Below are 25,157 nucleotides of genomic sequence, written 5' to 3' on the forward strand. Positions count from 1 at the left end.
ATGAGGTTCTCGGTGGTTTGTCAGAGCAACTGAGCACTTACATGAAAGGTCCTCTGGAGAATGGATTGTACAAGCGTAGGGAGATCTTGTCGTCCTAGAATTTGGAAATGTAGGTCGGCCAAAATTGACAGACTTCTACATGTTTTGAGAATCAGGCACGGGTGTTTCGCACGCAGATCACACTCTGCCTATTTGGCTAGAGTAATTTTCAAGGTCGTTTGAGATTCTGGCCAAAATGTGGCTAGTTGTGAGGAGTTTTTGAAATTTGAATTTAGCTGCAAGCTTCTAAGCGTGTCATATAGCAAGTTCTAATCAGTAATTTACAGGCTTCGTGGTGAGCTTTGGTTGATCAGCTCTTCGTATCAGTTATGATCAGTTCCGAGGTATATCACTGTTATTGGTTTTTTGACATAAAAAAAAAACTATAGTTAGGTTTCCTTAATATGATGAATATGGCTAAATTCTTCATAGTTTTATTTGCTTAAAAAGATTAGATCTATCATTGACTATTTTGGCCTTCCCTCTTAGAGTCCTTTATATTATTTTTCCTTTCCTAAATATTTTTTTTGAGGTGATCCTTTTTGAAATAGTTGAACTCACAAGTTGGAAGGAGGAACAATCTAATATCATTGCTTTATATATGGATGTAGAGTAGATTTTAACATGCGAGTGCACACAATATTTGATGACAAATACTATGTGATGGATGGTTATAGTACCATCTTGTTAATAAGGATAGGATAAGACTCTTCATTCTAAATATTTCTTAATGATCATTGGGTTCATTTTGCTTGCAGTGTACATGCATGCTATATTCCTCTTTAGATTTCATCTGTCATCCTTTTAGATAAAAATATTCTTAAAAATATTTTTTAACATTATCAATCTCTCCTCCATCAAAATTCAGTTAAAATAAAAATTCAGCTAACCAAGTTAACAAAGCATTTTAAATTTTTAATCATTACAATTATTCAATTTAAAACCTTCTTTCCCAGAATGATATTATTTTCATTTAAATCTTTCTTTCATAGCCAATCAGTTTATACAATATTATTTTTATTCAAAATAGTATCAAATTTCATAATTTATATGTAATATAATTAAAAATTTGTATTTATATTTGTTAAGCTCAATGTATCCAACCGATAGTTTATTAAAAAATTATTGATAGACTTGTAAATCAGTGGGACTTTTTTTAAAAGTCGACATACTTTTTCTTTCAAGTTTCCTTTTCCCTTTACTCTTTTGAAAGACCCACTGTTTCTTTGTTTGCAGGTTTTCTGTCCTGTGAGCGCATGCAAGACGTGTTTAGGCGTTCATAGTTTTCTTTCATTTCCTCTTTTAGTTGTGCAATCATAGGAGACCTGATCAAATGTTGCACTAAAACGTACCGATCTGGAATTTCATCTTTTCTTTTGAAAAATGGAATAAATTACGTCATACAAGAATACAAACATCCATTAGCATCAGAATATAAAAGATGAGCAAGTGGCAAGATGGTGTCTCTATCTAAATTATTCTAAAATTATGATCAACACCGCAATTACTTCTTATAACAATCCAAAACACATATAACAACAGCGATATCTGCAAAAGTTATATACATGTAAATGAGAAAAAAGAAAAAACTTTGTACACATCTAATCTAAGAGACAGATACTACTCTACCTAATTACGCCATAAAAAATTCCTACTGGATAGTTATTTAACAAGTTTTTTTCTTGAATATCCTTCTAAAAATTTAATTTTGCGTGAATACTGTTTTAAAACTTATATTTATTTCTATACCTCATAAAACACTATTTTTATACAAATACTCCTAATATAACAATTCTTCTAACACCGTGAATAAAAACTATATTTACTTTAATTAAAAAAATAAAATTTTGAAATTATTTTTTATCTTTCATCTTGATCGTTTTATAAATATTGTTTTTTGCACATCCATTCATTAAGAGTATTTTAGTTATTTTAATTTGAAACCGCTAATTTTTTAACGGCATTAGATGACGTAGGTATATATATGCAAAAACAAAAATAAAAAAAGTAAAATAATAAAATAAGTATTTTATGAGGATATATATATATATATTAATTTTGGAAGTGTATTTCTATAAAATTTAATATTGAGGAGCGTATTTGTGAAAAAAAACTCTTATTTAACTGGTCCTCCACATCAATGACCGGCCAAGGATCGCACCAGCCCCGTGAACTGGACCCACAGTCTCATCTCACATGGCATGATACGTGGCAGTTTTGGGCCCCGGAGAAGAATACAAGCCCAGCAGAAACCGGGAACGGAAACAAAAAAAACGGTCCCTCCAGCGAAGTAGTTTAAGCGCCCCCTGAATTTTTAGATGCCACGCAGCACACAATCCAAACGGGAGAAACCTAGCGAATAAATTTAGTAACGTACGGTGACCAGGATCCTCTATCAAGCTCAAAACACAAATCCAACCATCAGAACCCATTCAGGGCCTGAAATTTCTTTGTTGCACACGTTTCATGGAATGAGTGGGTCTGTCACAAATGGATTCCACGAGGCTTAAGATCTTCAGCAGGAAGGGATAAACTCTCACAGTGGTTTTTACTCCGCCGTCCCCTTTCTGAAAACCAGCAGAGGTGAATCACCCCTTGTCTTTTTCTTTCTTTTGGCTTATAAAGCTCGCCTCACACCCCCAGGAGAGGCTCACAGGGCAGAAAAACTCAAGAAGAGTGTGTTAGGGGGGAGAGAAAGAAGGAGAGGGAGATGGGGAAGGGTGGTGAAGGAGGTGGAGATGGGAATGGGGAGAACATGGCAGCCTGGCTGGTGGCTGTTAACTCCCTCAAGATCCAGCCTTACCAGCTCCCACCTCTTGGTATCTATCCCCTCTTTCTTTTATTCTTCCACTTTACTTCTTTTCCCATTTCATTCAGTATAAGTTGATAATAGTTATATGTTTCTTTGATGTGATATAGGGCATGTTATGCTTATGTGTAGTTTTTCTGTGGTGGGTTTGATTGATCTGTGTTCTTTTTCTGGTTTTCCTATGTTATGTATATGTTTCCAATCAATTGATCTAGAATTATTTTTTCCCTGTATTTACCCTTTTTTAAGATTTTGTGGATAAACTGGTGGAGTTTAAACATGATGATGATAGTGATGATCATGGCTTATTGTGCTTTCTAAATCCTCTGTGAAAAGTTGACAAAGCATGTCAACTTTTAATTGATCATGTTTTAATGGATCATTCCAGTGATCACTCTTTCTTTTCTTTCCTATGCTTTGATCTTGATCTTTTGTGCAGACAAAATTGGTTATGATTGTTTTCCTTTTAAATTTTGTGGATGAACTGGTGGAGTTTAAATATGATGATGGTGGGGATCATGGATTATTGTGTTTTATAGATCAAAACATGTGAAGTTTTAATTGATCATCTTATAGTGGGTCATTCTAGAGATTCCTGTCTTTCCTTTCTTATGTTTTGATTTTCTTTGCCAACAAAATCGACTATTTTCAGGCCCTCGCGATGTTCGGGTGCGCATGAAAGCCGTGGGTATCTGCGGAAGTGATGTTCATTACCTCAAGGTTCATCTTTTCATATCCTGAATTTACTTATGCTACTATGACTATCCCTCTTTAAATTTTGCTGAGGAAAAAGCATCTTACCAATGTTTTCTTCTGGAAAAGAAGTCTAATTAGAAGCTTAAATTCTTCGATTGTTAGTCGTTTTTACCCATTAATCTATTGATTGCTTGAATTTTACATATGGACCCAGTTGTGAACACATATTGCTATTTTAGGAAAGAAAAGTTAACACATTGTTGATGTTACTTGATACTGCAGACCATGAGCTGTGCCCAATATGTTGTCAAAGAGCCTATGGTAATTGGGCATGAATGTGCTGGGGTTATTGAAGAGGTGGGCAGCGAAGTGACTTCCCTCGCTGTGGGTGACCGCGTGGCCATAGAACCGGGGATCAGCTGTGGACACTGTAAGCACTGCAAAGGTGGCCGGTACAACCTGTGCCCGGATATGAAGTTCTTTGCCACACCTCCTGTTCATGGTTCCTTGGCTAATCAGGTATCAAATTTTTTAGAATTTTACAATTCTTTACCCTATTGTTGGCTGCTATAATAATATAATCGGTGCTTTAATTACTGCATACAATTAGCTCCAATTAACCTTAAGATCCATCTTGAAGTTTTACTCGATCCATTTAATCAGATTTTTGATTTTATGCTACACATCTAAAAGGAAGCAATGTAAAAAAAAGAGCATTTTCAGTGGAACCATATTTTGATACTTACTACCTTTCATCTATAGGTAGAATAATGCACAGTTGTAGTGCGGAGTGGCAGTCTCAACTCTAATCTCCCAATTTCAGAGCCTCTTAGTTATTTATATTCTATGAATTTGAAGCTCTAATGTTCTCCTCTAAGAGTCTCAAAGTCTAGCTGTTCCTTCATGTGAGAATCATGCATTTCATTAATATTTGTTCCATCAGAGTTGCTGGAAAACTTATTGAGATTCAGGCCAAAAGAACTTCTTGCTTGTTGCTAATGATCTATCTCTTTTCTTGGCAGATTGTGCATCCTGCTGATCTCTGTTTTAAGCTTCCAGACAATGTAAGCTTGGAGGAAGGGGCAATGTGCGAGCCCCTCAGTGTTGGAGTCTATGCGTGTCGCCGTGCTTTTGTTGGTCCGGAGACAAATGTGCTAATTGTGGGAGCTGGACCAATAGGCCTAGTCACAATGCTTGCAGCTCGTGCTTTTGGTGCTTCAAAAATAGTTATAACCGATGCTGATGATAGTCGTCTATCAGTTGCAAAGACTCTTGGAGCAGATGATACTGTTAAAGTTTCTAAAAACATGGAGGTTTTACCACCTATTTTCTCTTCCTTTTACATTTCCTTGTTAAGTGTGGTATATCTTGCCATAAAACTCACCTCTAAATAAGGATGTTTTTCTTCTGTTACCCACTTTGAAATGATTTTAGCATATAATATGTTCTTTTAATTATAAATTTTACACGAACTTATTTGATATTTTCTTTCACTTCAATTATCTCTTAACACTTTTTTTAATTCCTAGTCCTCTTTATCTTTTTTTTTTTTTTTAAATTTCTCAATAGCATCTGTATTCTATTGTACAGTAAAGGCTCTTAGGTATAAGTTAATTTTATAAAGATCCAATGGAAGATTGCTTTGACTTTAGACGACAAATACACTGTAGATGAAACAGAATTTAGATTGTTTCTCATCCTAGGAAGCCAAAAGTGAGAAGTTGTAATAAGCACAGGTTTAATTTTTCAGGTTAAAAGATCGCATGGTACTTGGGCCTTCCGCTCATGAAACTAAGGGCCTATGCGGCACTCCCTTGTTCTCTTGTTTCTCATAATTTCTGAAAAAAGTGAAAGAAAGAAAATATTGCTTTCCACTTTTTATAAAAATAGAGAACTAAAGTTTAGCAAGTGGTGACCCCTCTCCTTGATATCCTTTCGACCAGCTGCCATAGCCACCACCACACAGCTACCATGGTCACCTCCACCAGTAAGTGTCACCATCTCCTCTGCCATTGTCGCCCCCTCCATGATCGCATACCGCCTGCATGTCTACCACTGCTGCTGCTGCTACTCCTTTCACCACCATCACCATCTCCACCGTCACGCTACTACTACCACCTCTGCCGCTGCCGATGCTGCTGCTGCTACTTTCTCCATTATTGCTAGATTGCCACCACCTCTATTGACATTGCCATTGCCGCGTCCACCATTGTTGCTGCTGTCTCCACCATCACTACTGTGATCACCTCCACCAATGATACAGCTGCCTCCGTCATTGTTGCTGCCACAATCACTGCTATCCATCCCATTGCCATTGCCATTGCCAAAGGATGGAAGAGGGGTTAGTTTTTGATTTTTTGTATGCTTACAAAAGTAAAAAAAGTTGATTAAACCAGAATGTTTATGCTTTTTTAAGAATTTTAAACTGAAGTAGAAAAATCGATTGTTACTTTTAGAAATAGGAGAAGTGAAAGTGACACCAAATGCAACCTAAATTATTAAGTTACTAATTATTTGAGCTCTTGGACAAAGGAAGGAAATGTTTTTCAATAACTCTAGGCTTTTTCACAAGCATGGCTTTTTAAATTTTTGGCCCTTGATAATGAATTATAACCTGGGCTTATCAATTAATTAGTTTCAAAGATTATATATCTCTCTCTCATTTTAAGTTTGGCTGCCATAGTGAGGATATGCAAAGATTTACATAACTGGTGCCAAATGTACAGTTCTTAGGAATTAGAAAGCAATATTTATGAACAAAAATTTCACCAGTGATATATTGATATTAGGGATTTGTAAGGTTTGCCGCATCGGTACCATGACTCATACTGGCCAGCTGCCAATACGGTACAACATGGATATGTCCTGTACCTTGCTGGAGCATACCAAAATGGAGAGAGGAAGGGGGAAAGGGAGAGGGAGGAATAGGTAGAGAGAGAGGTAGAGGAAGAGGTAGGGAGAGGAAGAAGGAGAAGAGGGACAGAGAGGGGGGAGAGAATGAGATGGAGTTACCTTTGAGGCCTCTTGTCTCCTCGCAGATCTCCCGGGATGTCCTTTCTTGCTCTAGGAGTAGAGAGAGAACCCTTGGTGGAGAGCAAAGGGAAGAGGGATGGGAAAGTCATCGGTGAACCGGTCAAGTCGAGCCTAGGTTTGAATAGTTTGCCCTAGCAACGCGGATCTAGAGGCAGAGAGTGCGGAGAGAGCGAAGAGAGTGGGAAAGAGAGTGGAGAGAGCAAGCGAGAGAGTTGAGAGAGCAGGCGAAGCTTTGAGAGGGCTTCGTTCGAACTGAGGAGGCAGTGGATTGATTTTATAGCTCGAATCGACCCACATGGCCCAGCAGTCCAGGCATCGGTTTGGTTCGGTGTTAGGGATTAGATACTAAGGTTTAAGAACAAAAATTTCTGAGTTCCTACTGATGAATGAACTTGTCCTTGGTGGAAGTATTGCCATTATTATTTTACATTTCAAGACCTATGAACTCTACTATAGTTACATATGCTAGCATACTTCATGCTTTGATATACCTAATTTCTGACGTGCAATTGGTTTCTTCGGCCAATATATGGGTTTTGTGGTTAGTGGGGATGCTAGGAAGTAGGGACATAGGTCCTCTGATACATAGAGGTGCAGTTCAATTTACAAGCAGCACATCAGCATGAAGGTTTACGTAGGTGAAAGGACACGGTGATACCTGAAAATTCAAAGCCTTGGTGCAAGTTTATGCATTTTTTTCAATGGACATAACATTTGAAGAAAGAACATTGATATAATATGTTTAGAATCTTTAGATATTGCCATCTTTATAGGAGTATGTGGAAGTGTAGTCAAGAAAGGGTTTATGCAAGAGTTTCCACATTATACAGAAAAGGGGAGACAATTATATTGAATCGTGATACATCCTACAGAGGATTCAGTGTTTCATTCAAAGGAAAAGCGCACAGACAATCAAACAGCAGGATACTCAGGCCAGTTGATAAATATGTTATCAGTAGAAGACGTTCCCTAATGGAAGGATGGAACTTGAAGTTGTCTCATAATAAGAGTGTCCATCTATTCTCTTCAATACTGGATGGAAAGGACTGCTGATAACGCATGCATTGGATGGGTTCACCTGAATAAAATTCTTCACAGAAATTATCTCACAATGTTGCTCAAAAACATGAAAAGTTTGTACCCTGAAAAATAAAGCTAACAGTCCACAAATCAGTCAACAGTTGACAACAATTATTTATTACTAAATTATGAAAATCACAAAGTCTTAATTCAATAGTTGTTTCATTTGGACCAGTTATTTTTCATAACTCCTTGTTAAAATTTGTTTTCATTTCAGGGATATCTAATGTAATATTCTTTTATAGGATCTTGATGAGGAGGTTATTCAAATACAGAAGGCTATGGGTGCTGACATTCATGCGACGTTTGATTGTGCTGGTTTTAGCAAAACAATGTCAACTGCTCTTAATGCTACTTGTGCTGGTGGGAAAGTTTGCCTCGTTGGAATGGGCGAAAATGAGCTGACTGTCCCCCTTACTCCTGCTGCAGCAAGGTATTATCATCTCCACCAATATTCAATTGCTTCTCGTCTGGAGAAATCGGATTCCATCTCTCATTGACTTGATGTGGTGATTGCTTATATTTCTTCCATTCTCTTTCGTTCCAGAGAGGTTGATGTCATTGGTGTCTTCCGCTACAAGGACACTTGGCCATTATGTATTGAGTTCCTGAGGAGTGGAAAGGTCGATGTGAGACCTTTGATAACTCACAGGTTTGGATTCTCTCAGGAGGAGGTGGAGAAAGCTTTTGAGGTCAGTGCTCGTGGTCATGATGCAATCAAGGTGATGTTTAATCTGTAGCTGTCAAGACATCAGCAATGAGTGTGGCGTCCGGGTCTATCACTTAAGTAGTAATATGAGAGCATGGTTTGATGTCATAAGATGAGTAATATGGGGGGTTAGTCTGCATCATTTGGGTCTGTGTCTTAGGTACTTGTATGGAATACTAGCTTCCATGCCATCATATGGTAAATAAAAGTGAGCCTTGTCTGTATGTTTAACTAAGAGTTTCTTTATGGTGTTCTAATGAAATTTTCTTGTATTTAATATTCTGTCTCTTTACTGCTTTACTTAACAATCCATTTTGTTTGCCTCTGCTTTGTTATAGTAGCATGTGCATTTTTTTCGAAACTCTCCTATTTGGAAATTCATCTTATGCTATCAGCCATTTCCAGACTTAGCCATCAGTTCTTTTAGTTGTCAGGTGGAAGTTATCCTTCTCTTCTCCCTCTTGAGAATTATTAAATTCTTTGTGATCAGATTATAGTTGTCGACATTTTACACATATCTTCATTTTTCTTTTCTTGTTGTAGAGCACAATCCGTCTCGTAAAATTAATGGCCAAAACTATGTCTCAACTGCTTATAATGTTAAAAGATATGAGATCTGATACTTATTTCATAAATTGATTTGCACTCTATGACCTCTCTCAAAAGGAAAATGCACTCTATGATGAGATTTATAAGAGACCAAGCACTTTTATGTGGTCATTAAATACTTCCATCATATTTATCCCTCTTTGAAGCTTTCAACTCGCTCTGAGAGTAGCTTGGGAAAGTCGATTGACACTCAGCTTCTCTGTAATCTTGTTCCTAACATGCTTTCATGAGCCTAGTTCCTGGGCATGTTCTCTGTGTGCTTCTTTGACGTGATCAGGATGGGAAAATTGGTATACTTTGTGAGCTGGTGAAGCCGTGATCTTAAAATCTTAAAGCTTGAATAACATTAGTGGTGGCTCTAAACAGGAAGAATGAAGATCTTACACCAAATAGTTGGGACAAGTTTGGATGGTTATACTTTTTGGTCTTGATAGCCTAAAATTTTAAAGCCGGATGGTTGTCCCTATTGTTGTAAGAGCTGAAAAAATCGAGCTACCTGCAGTGAATGTCAAAACTATCTCCTTGTTTCACTTGAAAGAAACAGTTTTTCTCGGAAAGATCTGAATTGAAGAAGTTGAGAGAAGTGGGGCTACAACTTATTATTGAAAATGCTAAACTCAAATAAGTCATTGTGTAGGGTATTGTCTTTGCCTCCTTTGAATGGCATTGTGAAATATGCCATTAAATAGAGCAACATGATTGGTGCAAGGCACCTGAGTGACGTTTCTGAGTTACCATTGAATTGCTTAAAAATTATATTTTGAATGGCCAATTTGTGACTATAGATGAGGGTTTGACTACTAGTTAAAAATAAATTGGTGGACTGCTGCAATGAAGGAGTTGAGTGATCTGATCGGATAAAGATGCTACCTTAGAGTCGGTTAAAAATAAATTAGATACGGATCAGATATTGATATATTTATATTTACATTAATATTTTTCAATGAATATGAATATAAATATATATATATATATTAAATAGAAATCAAAATTAATATCCATATTTTTTCTAAATAAATATGGATACGAATCGGATATTAAGCATATTTAGATTTATTACAAATGGATATGGATAAAAATTCGATGTCAAGCACATCTATTTTTTATCTGGGTGTGGATATAAATTAAATATTAATTTGGATATTAATCTGATTTTGGTTAACATTCAATGATGAAAACTAATAATAATGATATGATCATAAAGGATAGATTCAATTAAAATATTACAATTTTAACAAGCATTAATTGGAGCAAGAAGCCATAATCAAAATCGATAAATTTCATTAAAATGAAGAATTCAATAATAAAAGCTACCAGTAATGACTTAATCATAATGAATATATTAAATAAAAAATTATAATTTCAACAAGCATTCATTGAAAACAAGAAGCTAAACTTCATTTAAAGCAAAAATTCAAAAACAAAAACTATAATGATATATTCATAAAGGGTAAATTAATAAAAAAATTACAATTTCAAAAAAAATATTATATGTGAGAGACGATAATTATAATCTAAAACTAAATTGAATGCAAAAAGTATATCATAAAACTCGAAAATATTCAGAGAAAAGATAATATGTGCCTTATATTGAGAATCCAAATAATAAACCAATACTCTCCCTAATTGACATGAATACACACTCATCCATATTAGTAATAAAAGTACTTAAATACAAATATAATAAAATAAGAAAGTCAATTAAGATAGCATGAATATTTCTAAACAATAATCATTCAAAAAAATAATAAGTATATACTTACTTCCTCACTAGAGATTCCATATTATGAATCCATCATAACCACACAATTATTGCAAGGAGAACCATAATATTATTTTAGATCCATAAAATCCAATAAAATCCACAATAATAAATGATCCAAATAAGTAGTATAATTCTAATAAGATAAATGATAAAAGAACAAAAGTTTAAATGTATAAATAGTATCAAAACACAATCATCATCAACCATAGTTAATCTCATCCAAAGATAAACTTTACATCCCCATAAACATAAATGTCTTTAAAAAGTTTCATAAATTATTAAGTAGAATATTTCAATTTAATAGGACAAAATCATACAACAATCTCCAATGCTCCAATTACCCTGCAATACAAATGATGATATGAGTATAAAAGTTTGCACATATATAAACAAAAACAACAAAGTAATTTTTTGAAATTCCATGTTATATTCATGGTAATATGTGAATTGATGTTGATTTATTTGAGTTTTCAAAATAAATAGAATAGCTATTCAATACTAGAGGAGAATTAAGATTGTGAACAACTGATGCAATAGGGCCTAAAATAAAATAAAAGAATAACTAATAAAGTACTTTAAATAAGATAAATTTAATAAAAATACAATAACATTATCTTTTTTCTCTAATCTTAGCCGATGTTGAAGACAAATCACAGCTTTAACAATATCAAGATCTAATGAACTTCGAATGCATCAACCACTTATACATGGTGCTAAATGTTGACTCTGATACTACTGTAAATATTGGAATTGTCAAAATATCTCTTACAACCTGAGCTACGATAGGATACTTTAGACCGATTATGGGATTGGTCCCCAATATGCCAGCAAGCTTTTGAGGACTTGAAAGCAGCAATGATGGAGGATCCTGTCTTGTGGCTACCAAATCATAATTTGTCATTTGAAGTCCACACCAATGCATCAGACTTTGCTATTGGAGAGGTCCTAGTTCAAGAGGGCTATCTAGTGGCTTTTGAGAGCTGAAAGCTGAATGATACGGAGAGGCGATACACTATCCATGAAAAGGAGATAACGATGGTGGTTCATTGCTTAAAGATTATGGAGGCACTATCTCTTTGGGTCACAATTTTTTGTCCAAACAAACAATGTGGCCCTCAGCTACTTCCAAACACAGAAGAAGCTTTCTCCAAAGCAACTCGCTAATAGGACTTCCTTGTGGAGTTTGACATGACCCTGAAGTACAAGCCAGGGTATATGAATTAGGTGGCCGATGCCTTGAGTCGCAAGGATGAGCTCATGGCTCTAAAGATGGAAGAGCAAAGTCGAGTCAGCCAGGTGCAAGCGACCCTTCTATTAAAGATCTAAGAAGGGATGTTGAAAGATCCTATAACCATTATCTTGAAACAACTCATTGAAGAAGGAAAGGCACGATGGTTTTGGTCTGGGGATAGACTCATTTTCATAAAAGGGCATTGAGTGTATGTTCTGCGGATGGATAATTTTAGAAGAGAACTCTTGAGATAATGTCATGACACCCTTTGGGTTGTCTACCCAAGAATGCACCGAACCCTTGCCCCCTTGGAGAGGCCATACTATTGGCCTAAAATGGGGAAGGATGTGGAAGATTATGTCCATATGTGTCTCATATGCCAATAGGACAAGGTGGAGTAGAATAAGCCTGATGACCTCCTTGAACCCTTGTGGCCATGGGAGAGCGTCTCTATGGAATTCATCTTGAGTCTGCCAAAAGTGGGAGAGTATGGGTCGATCCTAGTGGTGGTGGATCAATTCTCCAAATATGGCACCTTTATCCCAGCACCCTTGTATTGTTTTGCAAAGGAGGAAGCTCGATTATTCTTGAAGCATGTGGTAAAGTATTGGGGCATCCCTCAGAACATTGTGAGTGACAAGGATTCCAGGTTCTTGGGCCAATTTTGGATTGGGTTCTTTAAGCTTCTAGGTTTCAAGCTATACTTCTCTACTAGTCTCCACCCCCAAACTGATGGCCAAACTGAAAGAATAAATGCTCTCCTTGAGCAATATTTGCGGCGCTTTGTTAGTGCCAACTAAAGGGATTGGGTGAAGCTACTCGACATAGCCCAATTCTTCTATAACCTGCAGTGAATCTTTGCATGGGGCTAGAGCCCCTTCGAGATCATCACTAGGCAGCAACCCTCCACTTCACATCCAGTGGTTGTGGGGTATATGGGGAATAGCCCATCTACATACCATCTTGCCTAGGAATGGCACCGCAATGCTAAGATAGCAAGGGTGTAACTAGAGAAGAGTCAGAAGACTGCCAAGAAGATGAAGAAGTGGGCTAACAAGGGGAAGGACCTTTGGACTTCAAGAAGGGCGACATGGTGCTGGTCAAGCTCCAACCGGCCTTGCCCCAGTTCTTTTGCAAAGTGCATAAAGGACTGGTTCACAAGTATGAGGGTCCATTCCCCATTCTTGAAAGGGTAGGAAATGTATCCTACTATGTGCAACTTCCAGCATGGCTCAAGGTACATCCAGTATTTCACAAAAGCTGCATCAAGCCATACCGTGTCGACCCAGTAGATCCCACAAGGAACACACCAAGCTAGGAACAACATCTTGGTGGATAGAGTCTGAGTTCTACCCAATGGTGCACAGGAGATCGAGTATTTGGTGCAGTGGAAGGGACTTCCTGAGTCAAAAGCAAGCTAGGAACCATAGGACTCATTGTGATATGAGGAAGATCGGGTCGAAGCATACAAGCAAAGCACATCGACGAGGATGTCGACCTAATCAAGTGGGGAGTCTATCAAGGCCATTTTATCCAGCAATTCTGCATGTCCATGGATCCTGACACAATCTTGTACATATATTGTAACAAGATATCATGAGCGACCGCTGCTAGTGAAGAGCCAAAAAAATGCAATGCTCCTCAATACTTTGGAACCCTCTAGTTGGGATTTAGGTGGATGCCCCGCTCGGGTAGTATTGGGAGGGTGGGCAAGAACAATCCAGTGGGCCAATTCCCTTGCAGATTCCTGTGGTGTCCATTGTTGCCTCTCTTGCCTCCTTAGTGATTGTAGTCTGTGCGGCAGTTGCCTAGGCTTGTAATCCTTCCATTTTATTAATGAAAGCTTTATTTCCATGGTCCCATATCTGAGTGTGTTGCCTTGCCTTTCTTTATGCATTTTGTTTATTTTGCCTTGCTTGCAGTTTTGGTTTTCCACCGTTGGCACATGTTGGCTGGCTTCTTTGTGCAGGTGACATTGGGGTGCCGCACAGGTTTGATCTAGCGAAGAGTTAAGCCCATGACAATGTGGACCAATTTGGATAAAGTCAAAACAAACAGAAGTCATATGATTCTTGCCAGGCTTGATAGGATATGGTTATGGTAAGTTCCACCATGTATGGAGGCATAGACTGGGGGAAGAGAATTCAGCAGTGATATAGATAAGTAGGCCAAAGAATTGAGCCTTAGCCATGTTTTACTGCAAAACATATGAAGATGGCCAGTAGAAGACCGAGGTAACTGAACCAATCTTAGAGAAGTGCAAGAGACTGTAGCATAGGCCAAAGTAAAAGAAGCGGCCAATATGATCCATAATAAATTAAGATCAATAAGGTAGGATTATCAGTCTGACAGTTGATACAGGACAACCATGCTTTCAACGTGCGTAATGGAGGATAATTGGCAAAGGTTACTGAAACCATCAGGAGTGAGGCTAGATGTCGATGGCACTTATCAGAGTAGGCAGTTATTTTTTTTAGTATAAATAATAAAATTGCACTATCTATAAGTGATCTTTTAACAATCAATTCAATGCATATTTTTATCTTATTTTAGTTTTACTCTACCTTTTATTCTAGAAGTAGGCATATCTTATGTTGGGATTAATGGGCACAAAACTCACTGTATCCGGCTTACTAATTAACAATTGGTCTCATTCAGGCATTCCATCAAACACATCACAGGCATGAACAGATAAGCACAAAGACACCAAATTTACGTGGTTCGGCAGCAAGTGCCTACATCCACGGGGAGGAGGAACAATCCACTATATCAATCTTCCCAATAGGGTACAAGCATAGATACATAAGAGCCCAAAATATGGACTGCCAAATGATCACAATAGGAGGCAATATAAAACCAAATATAAAGCAAGAAACAACCTGATCGGATCACCCTTCTGCAGCCACAATGATAGATCAAAAGTGTAGTATGCAAATCAACCTTTCTACGGCTCCAATGGTAGATCAAATGAGTATCAAAACCATACCTTCCCTTGTTGCATTTACTGTGAACAGCAAAGAAGAAAGAGGCTTACAGAAACAGGGAAGTCAAAGGAAGAAGCCACGGTTGAAGAAGGAAGAAGGAAGAAAGCCTCCAGCGAGTGAAGACAGAAGGGAAACCAAGTCAGATGTTGCCAGGAGACCGAGAGCGCACGGGAGGAAGAAGATGGGAGCGGCGGCGGCTGAAAAAACCCTTTCAACCTAAAACCAAAACAAAACCCTTCATCCCACGGGAAACAGGTAACATGTACCTTTTATATAATGAAATGTCATTTTGCAAATAGGTCCCTCTCAAAGCCAATATTTGGAGCAAAGTCCAAAATAGTCAACAATCCTCCTCCTTGCGACAAATTATGTACCTATCATCAAATATGGATTGATAAAATAACCTCCTCCTCACCACAAGCCCGGAAGGGCATTAACAAGTGCTCACACCAATCAAGTTCGGAAAAGTCCTGAACTTAACTGCTGTGATTGGTTTAGTGAACATATCAGCCGGATTATGAGCAGTGTAGATTTTCTGAATCCGGACATCACCATTCTCCACCAAATCTCTGATGAAGTGATACCTGACATCTATATGCTTAGTGCGTTCGTGATACATCTGATCTCTGGCAAGATGCAAAGCACTTTGACTGTCACAATTAATATCCAAACGGTCCTGCTCGAGACCCAAATCCTGTACTAGTCCTCTTAACCAAATAGCTTCCTTTGCTGCCTCTGTCAACGCCATATACTCTGCTTCTGTAGTAGACAAAGCAACTGTAGGCTGCAAAGTAGCCTTCCAACTGACTGCACAACCAGAGAGAGTAAATACATATCCGGTTAATGACCTCCTCCTGTCCAAGTCACTAGCATAATCTGAATCAGAAAATCCTGTAACAGTGCAATTACTCTGTGCGGAGAATACCAATCCCAAATGGAAGTGTCTTTTAGATATCTAAGTATCCATTTCACAGCTGACCAGTGAGCCTTTCCAGGCTTATCCATGTATCTGCTTACTACGCTTACTGCCTGTGAAATATCAGGTCGAGTGCAGACCATTGCATACATGATGCTACCTACTGCACTTGCATATGGCACTCTGGACATATATCTCTCCTCATCCTCAGTCTGGGGACAGAGTGTGGCAGATAATTTGAAATGACTGGCAAAAGGAGTAGTGACTGGCTTGACTGTGGACATACCAAATCTATCCAAGACTTTCTTAATATATCCATGCTGAGTAAGAAAAAGTCTACCCAACTGCCTGTCACGACTGATCTCCATCCCAAGTATTTTCTTTGCCGGTCCAAGATCCTTCATCTCAAATGCAGTACTGAGCTCAGCTTTCAGATTTCGGATGATTGATATATCCTTGGCTGCTATCATCATATCATCCACATACAGTAATAAGTAACAAAAGGATCCATCTGAAAACTGCTGGTGATATACGCAACTGTCATATGGAGATCTGTTGTATCCATGGTCGACCATAAACTTATCAAATTTGCGATACCACTGTCTTGGAGACTGCTTGAGACCATATAATGATCTCTTGAGCAAACATACATGATCTTCCTTGTCTGGAACCTCAAAACCAGGTGGTTGTTGCATATAAATCTGTTCCTCTAAGTCACCGTGAAGAAAAGCTGTTTTAACATCTAGCTGTTCCAGCTCTAAATTCTGAGAAACAACTAAGGCAAGCAACACACGAATAGAAGAGTGTTTAACTACAGGAGAAAATATTTCCTTATAGTCAATTCCCTCTCGTTGACAATAGCCCTTCGCTACTAACCTGGCCTTACATCTAAAATCCTGATGACTGGCTCCCTCTTTATTCTTGAAGATCCATTTGCAGCCTATTGCCTTCTTGCCCTCTGGTAATCTGACTAATTTCCAAGTCTGATTCTTCTCTAATGATTGTAATTCTTCAACCATAGCCATGGTCCATTGTTCAGCCTGCGGACAACTAATAGCCTCCTGATATGTGGTCGGCTCATCACCAATAGTGTCTGCAATGCTCAGAGCATAATAAACTAACCCAGCACAAGCTGAATCCTCAAAACCATACCTTTGTGGTGTTCTGATCTGACGCTTGGGTCTACGAGTGGCAATGCTATCAATCTGATCCTGACCTTCCATGGTAACCTCCTCCTGAGTCTGTATCTCTGCATCTGTCAGCTGTTGCTGCTCATTTGGAATAAAAGTATCTTCATTTGCCTGCTGCTTCTGAGATCTGATAGTCTGATCAATATTCATAACAGTCCTATCTATCTGATCCTGACCCTGATCTCTCTCAGAAGAACTTGGCTGTAGCTGCCTTAAAGGAGTAGCTATCTCATGAAATGTCACATCCCTACTGACTAAAAAACCTTGGGATCCAGGCTCTGTGCACCATAATCTGTAGCCTTTTACCCCAGATGCGTATCCAAGAAATACGCACTTCTTAGCCCTAGGGTCCAACTTTCCATCTCTTACATGTGCATAAGCTGGACACCCAAAGACTCTGAGTACTGAATAGTCTGCAGGTCTTCCTGTCCACATTTCTTCCGGAGTTTTCATGCCCAATGCTGATGCTGGAGATCGGTTTATAATGTAGCAGGCTGTGTGAGCGGCCTCTGCCCAAAAATCTCTAGTTAATCCAGAACTAGATAGCATAGATCTGACTCTCTCAATTAGTGTGCGATTCATGCGTTCTGCCACACCATTCTGTTGAGGTGTACCCACTGTGGTTCTATGTCTGACAATGCCCTCTAATTTGCAAAAGTCATTAAACTCAATAGAACAAAATTCTAATCTATTGTCAGTTCGGAAGGTTTTCAACTTCCTATCAGTATGCCTCTCGACCATAGCCTTCCACTTCTTAAATGTGTCAAACACATCACTCTTATTTCTGATAGTGTATATCCAAACTTTGCGGGAGTAGTCATCAATAAAAGTGAGTAAATACCTAGATCCACCCTTAGATGTAATTGGGGCTGGTCCCCATAGGTCAGAATGAATATAATCTAATATACCAGCTGTCCTGTGCACGCCTGTAGAAAAGCTGACCCTGTGTTGTTTTCCGAACACACAATGCTCACAGAATCCAAGTGCACCAACCTTCTGACCACTTAGCAAACCACGTCTGCTCAGCTCCTGTAAACCCTTGTCTGAGATGTGGCCCAATCTCTGATGCCACAGGTGTGTCAACTGCTCAGTAGAAGACTGTACTGCTGAAGCCTGTCCAACTATTGTACTACCATCCAAATAGTAAAGGGTCCCACACAATTTTCCTTTCAATAAAGTCAATACTCCTTTATTGATAGTTATTGATCCTCTACCCCATCTGCCCTCGAAACCTGCACTATCGAAAGCATGTACTGAGAGAAGGTTTCTCTTTAGTTGAGGAACATATCTGACATCATCCAAAGTCACTACAGTGTTTGCATTAGATTTAATTTGAACTATACCAACACCTTCCACTTTGCAAATACCATCATCTCCAAGAAGAACGGTGCCCCCCTCACATGATCTAAAAGAAGAGAACCATTCCTTATGGGGTGTCATGTGGAAAGATGCTCCAGAGTCCACAATCCAAGTATCAGGATGACTGACACTGCAAGCAGCTGTAAATACTGCATCATTATCATTACTGTTGTGACCTGCTGATGAAACTGCAACCGTTGCCGAGTCTGAGACGGTTCCTTTATCCTTTTGTTCCCTCTCTTTCTTAGACTGTAGTAGTCTACATTCTGATTTCCAGTGGCCTGGTTTCTTACAATAGTGACAAACACCTGGTCTTCTAAACCTAGACTTTGATCTGATTTTGGATTTGCTTCTACCTTGTCCACCTTTCTTCTGCTCATCTCTACCTCTAACTATAAGTCCTTGAGCTGGAGTCTGAACTTGATGTTGTAGCTGTACTTTCAATCTAAGCTCATTGGATAACAAAGTAGCTTCTACCTCTTCAAGACTTATTGTCTCTTTTCCATAGAGCATAGTAGTAGTAATATGCTCAAAGGACTTAGGCAATGAGTAGATAAGGATCAAAGCCTTGTCTTCTTCATCTACTTCAACACCAATATTTGATAAATCAAGTAGGAGCTTATTATACTCATCCAAGTGATCTTTGAGTGAAGTCCCTTCTGCCATACGAAATGTGTGCAATTTTCCCCTCAAGTACAATCTATTAGTAAGGGATTTTGCCATATATAGACTCTCCAATTTTTCCCATACTCCCTTAGCTGTATCAAGATCCACAACATTTCGCAGGACTTTATCACTCAAACCCGAAAACAAAGTTCCTAGTGCTCTCTCATTAATCTCTTCTTTGACAGCCTCATTATCTCCTGGGATTGCATCCATACCCTTGAGAGCTTTTGCTACACCCTCCTTAACCAACAGGTATTTCATTCTTACCTTCCATAGTGAGAAGTCCCCTGTGCCATCAAATACAGCCACTTCATGCCTTATGGTAGTGGAATGTGAAACAGAAGCCGAATCGTTAGCCCTAGATGAATTTTGTTGCCCAATAGTAGCCATAGCTCTGATACCAATTGTTGGGATTAATGGGCACAAAACTCACTGTATCCGGCTTACCAATTAACAATTGGTCTCATTCAGGCATTCCATCAAACACATCACAGGCATGAACAGATAAGCACAAAGACACCAAATTTACGTGGTTCGGCAGCAAGTGCCTACATCCACGGGGAGGAGGAACAATCCACTATATCAATCTTCCCAATAGGGTACAAGCATAGATACATAAGAGCCCAAAATATGGACTGCCAAATGATCACAATAGGAGGCAATATAAAACCAAATATAAAGCAAGAAACAACCTGATCGGATCACCCTTCTGCAGCCACAATGATAGATCAAAAGTGTAGTATGCAAATCAACCTTTCTACGGCTCCAATGGTAGATCAAATGAGTATCAAAACCATACCTTCCCTTGTTGCATTTACTGTGAACAGCAAAGAAGAAAGAGGCTCACAGAAACAGGGAAGTCAAAGGAAGAAGCCACGGTTGAAGAAGGAAGAAGGAAGAAAGCCTCCAGCGAGTGAAGACAGAAGGGAAACCAAGTCAGATGTTGCCAGGAGACCGAGAGCGCACGGGAGGAAGAAGATGGGAGCGGCGGCGGCTGAAAAAACCCTTTCAACCTAAAACCAAAACAAAACCCTTCATCCCACGGGAAACAGGTAACATGTACCTTTTATATAATGAAATGTCATTTTGCAAATAGGTCCCTCTCAAAGCCAATATTTGGAGCAAAGTCCAAAATAGTCAACATCTTAGTTATCTATCATAACCTAGCGCTATACCCTTACCATAGCCCTTTCGGCTTAGCACTGCACCCTTATCATAGCATAACGCTACATCCCTTATCCACCTTCCAACGACAATATAACGGTGGTGAAAATAATTGAAGGTCAATTCACTTGAACCATGCCACATTCTATCCTCCCTTTGATCCCTATCATCATCTTTCTGACTGATCAAACGTCAGTGGCATGCTTGTGCCAACCAATCTTGTTGTCGTTGAAGATCTGACATTTTTCTCGACCAACCAAACAAGTTCTCTAGGACCTGAGTTCCTTGGTGCTCATCCAAATAGGACAAAAAGATGCCAACATGTGGTAAAAGTTTTTGAATATCAAGGTACCAGAATTCATGCTACTATTATGAGCCAGGCCTTGTGCCTAAATTATATTCATTTTTAGTTAGTCTTCGGATTGGGCCTATTTAAAATTTGATATTTTTATACCGAAATTCGTCATGTGATCAGCTCTAGCAGAAACTTGCTAGAGGAAGCCCATACCATTCGTGTCTCCCCAGAAACTTTTCCAGATAATAATTAAAAAAACTATGCTCACTTTTTAGTTTTGTTATTATTTTATTCTCATTTTTCACTTATTTCTAGTTTTTGAGATTTTGATGAATTTATTCAATTTTTTTTCTGATTTCTATTGTTTATGGAGCTATGCCATCATGTTTTATACTTTTGGCTGCACATTTGTGGGCATCTTATCCATTCTTAATTCCTTTGAAGTAGCTGAAACTCAAAAATAAATCATGGTTTACAATATTTATTATTTTTTTCTGTAAAAAAAAATTGAACTACTTGCAAGCATGTCCTAACCTTTTCCTTCTTAATCCCCGCACGTCACGCATCTCTTGACCGAAAAACTAGAAATTTCAACAGTTATAGAATTGCTTCAAATTACGGACCCCAAAGTATAATTGGAATCAGTCCATTGGTGGCGTTTAAAATTTAGTGCAAGAATTCTGGTGGCCAGAAGAAAAACCTAACGCATGTTGGGGCGGGGAATCATCTACAGTCAACCCTTAACGTAAAAGTCAACCCACATGACCTCTGGACACGTTCCCTCCGCTCCTAGAACCCACCGGCGTTGACCTCCGCGTCGTTTCGATAACAAGAAGCACGCCGCCAATCCATCCTAATGAACGGCGGTTCCTTTTCGCGCGCAAACACCAACGCCATCAAAATCCATCCATTCGTCGACACGTGTATTTCTCATGTCAAAGCGATACGTTTCTGTCAGTGGAGACCATGACGCAAATTCCTGGTATGAATGACGGAACACCGGATCCGGGTGGAGATTTTTTTTTTTTTTTTTTTTTTTTGCGGGTAACGGAAGAGGGAACAAAGGTTCCTCGACACGTGGCAGATGGCTTGCTGGACAGCAAATAGCCGGAACTTCTCCCCGGACTTCTGAAAGCAAGCTTCCGTATTTATTTATTCCAGTTAATCCGGTGCTTCACGTCCGCCCCCCATTTCAAATACACCAGACCTCCATGCTAACGGCACCTAGAACGTACCCGATCAACCGTACCCAAGTCCACTTTTTTTAAAAAAATATTTTAATAGTTTAAGTCGTTGCATAAGGATGCAGCTATAATACAATGCACCAGGATCGATCTCGATGTGTCGGTAGAGTTGGGCAACGGGCCGTGCCGGGCCGGCCCGGCCCAGGCCCCCCGGGCCCAAAGACTAAACAGGCCGTGCCTGGCACGGCCCGCTTACGAAGCGGGCCGTGCCTAGCACGGCCCGTCCAGCACGGAACTGCAGCCCGGCCCGGCCCCAGGCCCCTCTATTGGTGGGCCGGGCCGGGCACGGCACGACACGGGCGCAAACGGGCGGCCCGCAACGGCTCCGAACGGGCCGTGCCGGCACGGCCCGTAACGGCTCCAGACGGGCCGTGCCTGGCACGGCCCGTCTGGAGAGGGAGAGGAAAATAGCCGTTTCCAACGGCTATTTTCGGAAAAAAGACGCTTTTACCCCTCCCAACAGTCCAATAACGGCTGAATTGAGGGGTATTTTGGGAAAAAAAATTTTTGGGCTTCTATAAATAGCCCATTCCTCCCTCATTCTCACCACACCAAACCTCTCATTCTCTCCTTCTCTACTGCTATTATTTCTCTCTTCTAAAGTGCTCTTCTAGCAATTTAATTTTTAGTTTGTTCAAGTGCTACACAAGAGGAGGTTCCTGTTGAGAAGAGAAGGTCGCTTCTGTTGAGAGCACAAGAGGAAGCTCGGAATCTCGGCTCTGCCTCTGCCCTCCGACCCTCTACTCAATTCCTCCTTGCGGTTAGTTTTTATTTTTTGAATTAATCATAGATATGTCATCTTTTGAGGAAAGTCAGTTTGGCATTCCTGTTTCTGAGGGAGAAGAAACTAATCCCCAACCCCCTGTTCCTAGTTCCTCTAGAACTGGTGAACCGAGTGAAGGTCAAACCTCTTCTCGTAAGAGGACTAGTACTGTATGGAATGAATTTGATAGAGTTATGGTTGAGGGAGTCTGGAAAGCTAGATGTAAAAAATGTGCCAAACTTTATAGTTGTAGTAGTAGTGGGGGAACAGGGCATTTAAAAAGACATCAAGAGAGTCATAGGATGCATGATTCTCATGCTCAAACTCAAAGTAGCCTTAATATATAAGGGGGATTACTTGTAGGTAATTTTGCATATAATCATGAAAATCAAAGAAAAGCACTTGTAAAATGGATAGTTAAGGATGAATTACCTTTTAGTTTATGTGAATCTTTTAATTTTGAAAAATATGTTCAATTAAACCTACAACCTGCTTACAAAAGAACTAGTAGGCGTACATTTAGAAGAGTAGCTATGACCAATTTTTTAGCAATGAAACAAAATTTAATTGAAACACTTTCTACTTTAAATGTAAAAATTTCATTAACTTCTGATATTTGGTCAGCATCTGTAGGTAGTAATTGTTTTATTGCCATTACTGCTCATTATATTGATAATGATTGGCAATTAAATAAACGTATTCTTGCTTTTCGTGCTTTTGATTTTCCACATTCTGGGCAACAAATTTCAAATATAATTTATCAAACTGCATGTTCATATAATATTAATGAAAAAATTATGTCTATTACTTTTGATAATGCATCTAATAATAAATCTGCTGTTGTATTATTAAAAGACTCATTGCATCCCATATTAGATGGAAATTTACTGCATATTAGATGTGCATGTCATATCTTAAATCTTTCTGTTCAAGCTGGCATGGGCATGATTCAAGATGTGATTTCAAAAATTAGAAATGCAGTTTCTTTTGTTCATGCTTCTAGATCAAGACTAGAATTTTATTTACGAAATGATCTTCATTCTGCATATGATGAAAATCAAATAGAGAATCTAGATGTATTATCTTGGTGGAAGAGTGTTAGAAATCAATATCCTGTTATGTCTGCAATTGCACGCGATATTTTAGCTGTGCCGATGTCCACGGTAGCATCGGAATCCGCTTTTAGTGCAGGTCGGCGTGTTCTTGACGAAAAGAGAAGTAGGATGACGGGCGAAACGGTGGAGATGCTTCTCTGCTTCAAGGATTGGCTGGATGCTGAGGCAAGACTTCAAGATAAAGGTGGACATAATACAACATCCTCTGATGATGATGATACAAACACTACTGAAGACTGAAGACTGAAGACTGAAGACTGAAGAGTGAATACTGATTCACTGAATCACTGATGATTAGTAAGATTTCTTAATTTTTTATAATTGTACATTTTTATTGTATTCTGGAGGTCAGACCAAGGTCCAAACCTCGGCCCTTTCTTAGTTTCTTATTGTATTCTAGAGGTCAGACCAAGGTCCAAACCTCCCTTCATGTACCATTTTGATTTAAATTAATAAACTGGTAGGGGTCTATGCCAAACCCCCCACCATTAAGGTGGCTTTATATTCATAAATCAAGATTTCTTAGTGTTCAATATTTATTAATTTATTAAAAAAATTTATGAAGCATTAATTTTTATCGGGCCGAGCCGGGCCCAGGCCCGGACCGTGCCAGGCTCGCGTGCCAGCCCGGCCCAGGCCCTTATGGGCCGTGCCGTGCTGGCCCGCGGGCCGTGCCGTGCTTGGCCCGCGGGCCTAGACCGGGCCGTGCCGGCCCAGGCCCGAAGCGGGCCGTGCCTGGCACGGCCCGCTGGCCAGGACCCTCTAGCCCAGCACGGCCCTATCAAAGGGGCCGTGCCAGGCACGGCCCGGCACTGTAGCTTGCGGGCCGTGCCAGGCACGGCCCGCTTCGTGCCGTGCCGTGCCGGGCCGTGGGCGGCCCGGCCCAGTGCCCATCTCTATGTGTCGGCTAGGAAGTTGATGAACTAGATTTTTTTTTTAATAGGCTAGGTGGCTAATGGCACGGCCCGGCACTGTAGCTTGCGGGCCGTGCCAGGCACGGCCCGCTTCGTGCCGTGCCGTGCCGGGCCGTGGGCGGCCCGGCCCAGTGCCCATCTCTATGTGTCGGCTAGGAAGTTGATGAACTAGATTTTTTTTTTAATAGGCTAGGTGGCTAGTTTTAGAAGGTGGTCGGCAAATTTGGAGATCATTTATAAATTTATGCATGCGACTTAACTAGGGTCTCATAATTTTTCATACTATAATCATTAAGATGTAGCATAATTAGCAATTTGGGAGCATGATCTTCGATAGCTTTAGATTTGTGTTATTTTGCATTATGAAAAGAATAAAAAAGTTCTTGGTGTACTCTTTTTGACTTCAACTTTAGTAGGATCAGGGCCAATTCAATCTTTAGGCGACTGAGATGGTCATCTAAGGCTCCAGCCTAAAGACTCTTGGCTATAAATGCATCAAGGCTCTCAAAAGATTCTTAGCTATAAATGCATTGAGGTCAGACTCTTAACTATAAATACAGCATTGAGGCCCCCAAG

At 39.4% G+C, this 25,157-nt stretch overlaps 1 protein-coding gene across 1 annotated transcript; it reads left to right on the forward strand.

Annotated features, from left to right (window-relative positions):
* The first annotated feature begins 2,474 nt into the window (after nucleotides 1-2,474).
* Nucleotides 2,475-8,643, forward strand: LOC103723344 (sorbitol dehydrogenase-like). Its single transcript, XM_008814235.4, has 6 exons — nucleotides 2,475-2,858; nucleotides 3,501-3,568; nucleotides 3,827-4,063; nucleotides 4,567-4,857; nucleotides 7,903-8,090; nucleotides 8,205-8,643. The coding sequence occupies exons 1-6, from the start codon at nucleotides 2,750-2,752 to the stop codon at nucleotides 8,395-8,397; spliced, it is 1,086 nt and encodes a 361-aa protein (XP_008812457.2). The 5' UTR covers nucleotides 2,475-2,749; the 3' UTR covers nucleotides 8,398-8,643.
* The last annotated feature ends 16,514 nt before the right edge of the window (nucleotides 8,644-25,157 follow it).

The sequence above is a fragment of the Phoenix dactylifera genome, chromosome 16 (assembly GCF_051530095.1).
Source record: "Phoenix dactylifera cultivar Ajwa chromosome 16, Ajwa_hap1_PhDact_Kaust_v1.1, whole genome shotgun sequence".
Lineage (NCBI taxonomy): Eukaryota > Viridiplantae > Streptophyta > Magnoliopsida > Arecales > Arecaceae > Phoenix > Phoenix dactylifera.

Bases quoted from the DNA above. Each gene is read 5' to 3' on its own strand.
- LOC103723344 (XM_008814235.4), top strand. From the start codon at position 2,750: ATGGGGAAGGGTGGTGAAGGAGGTGGAGATGGGAATGGGGAGAACATG. The intron at 2,859-3,500 runs GTATCTATCCCC...GACTATTTTCAG, and splicing joins TTACCAGCTCCCACCTCTTG to GCCCTCGCGATGTTCGGGTG. The intron at 3,569-3,826 runs GTTCATCTTTTC...TTGATACTGCAG, and splicing joins GTGATGTTCATTACCTCAAG to ACCATGAGCTGTGCCCAATA.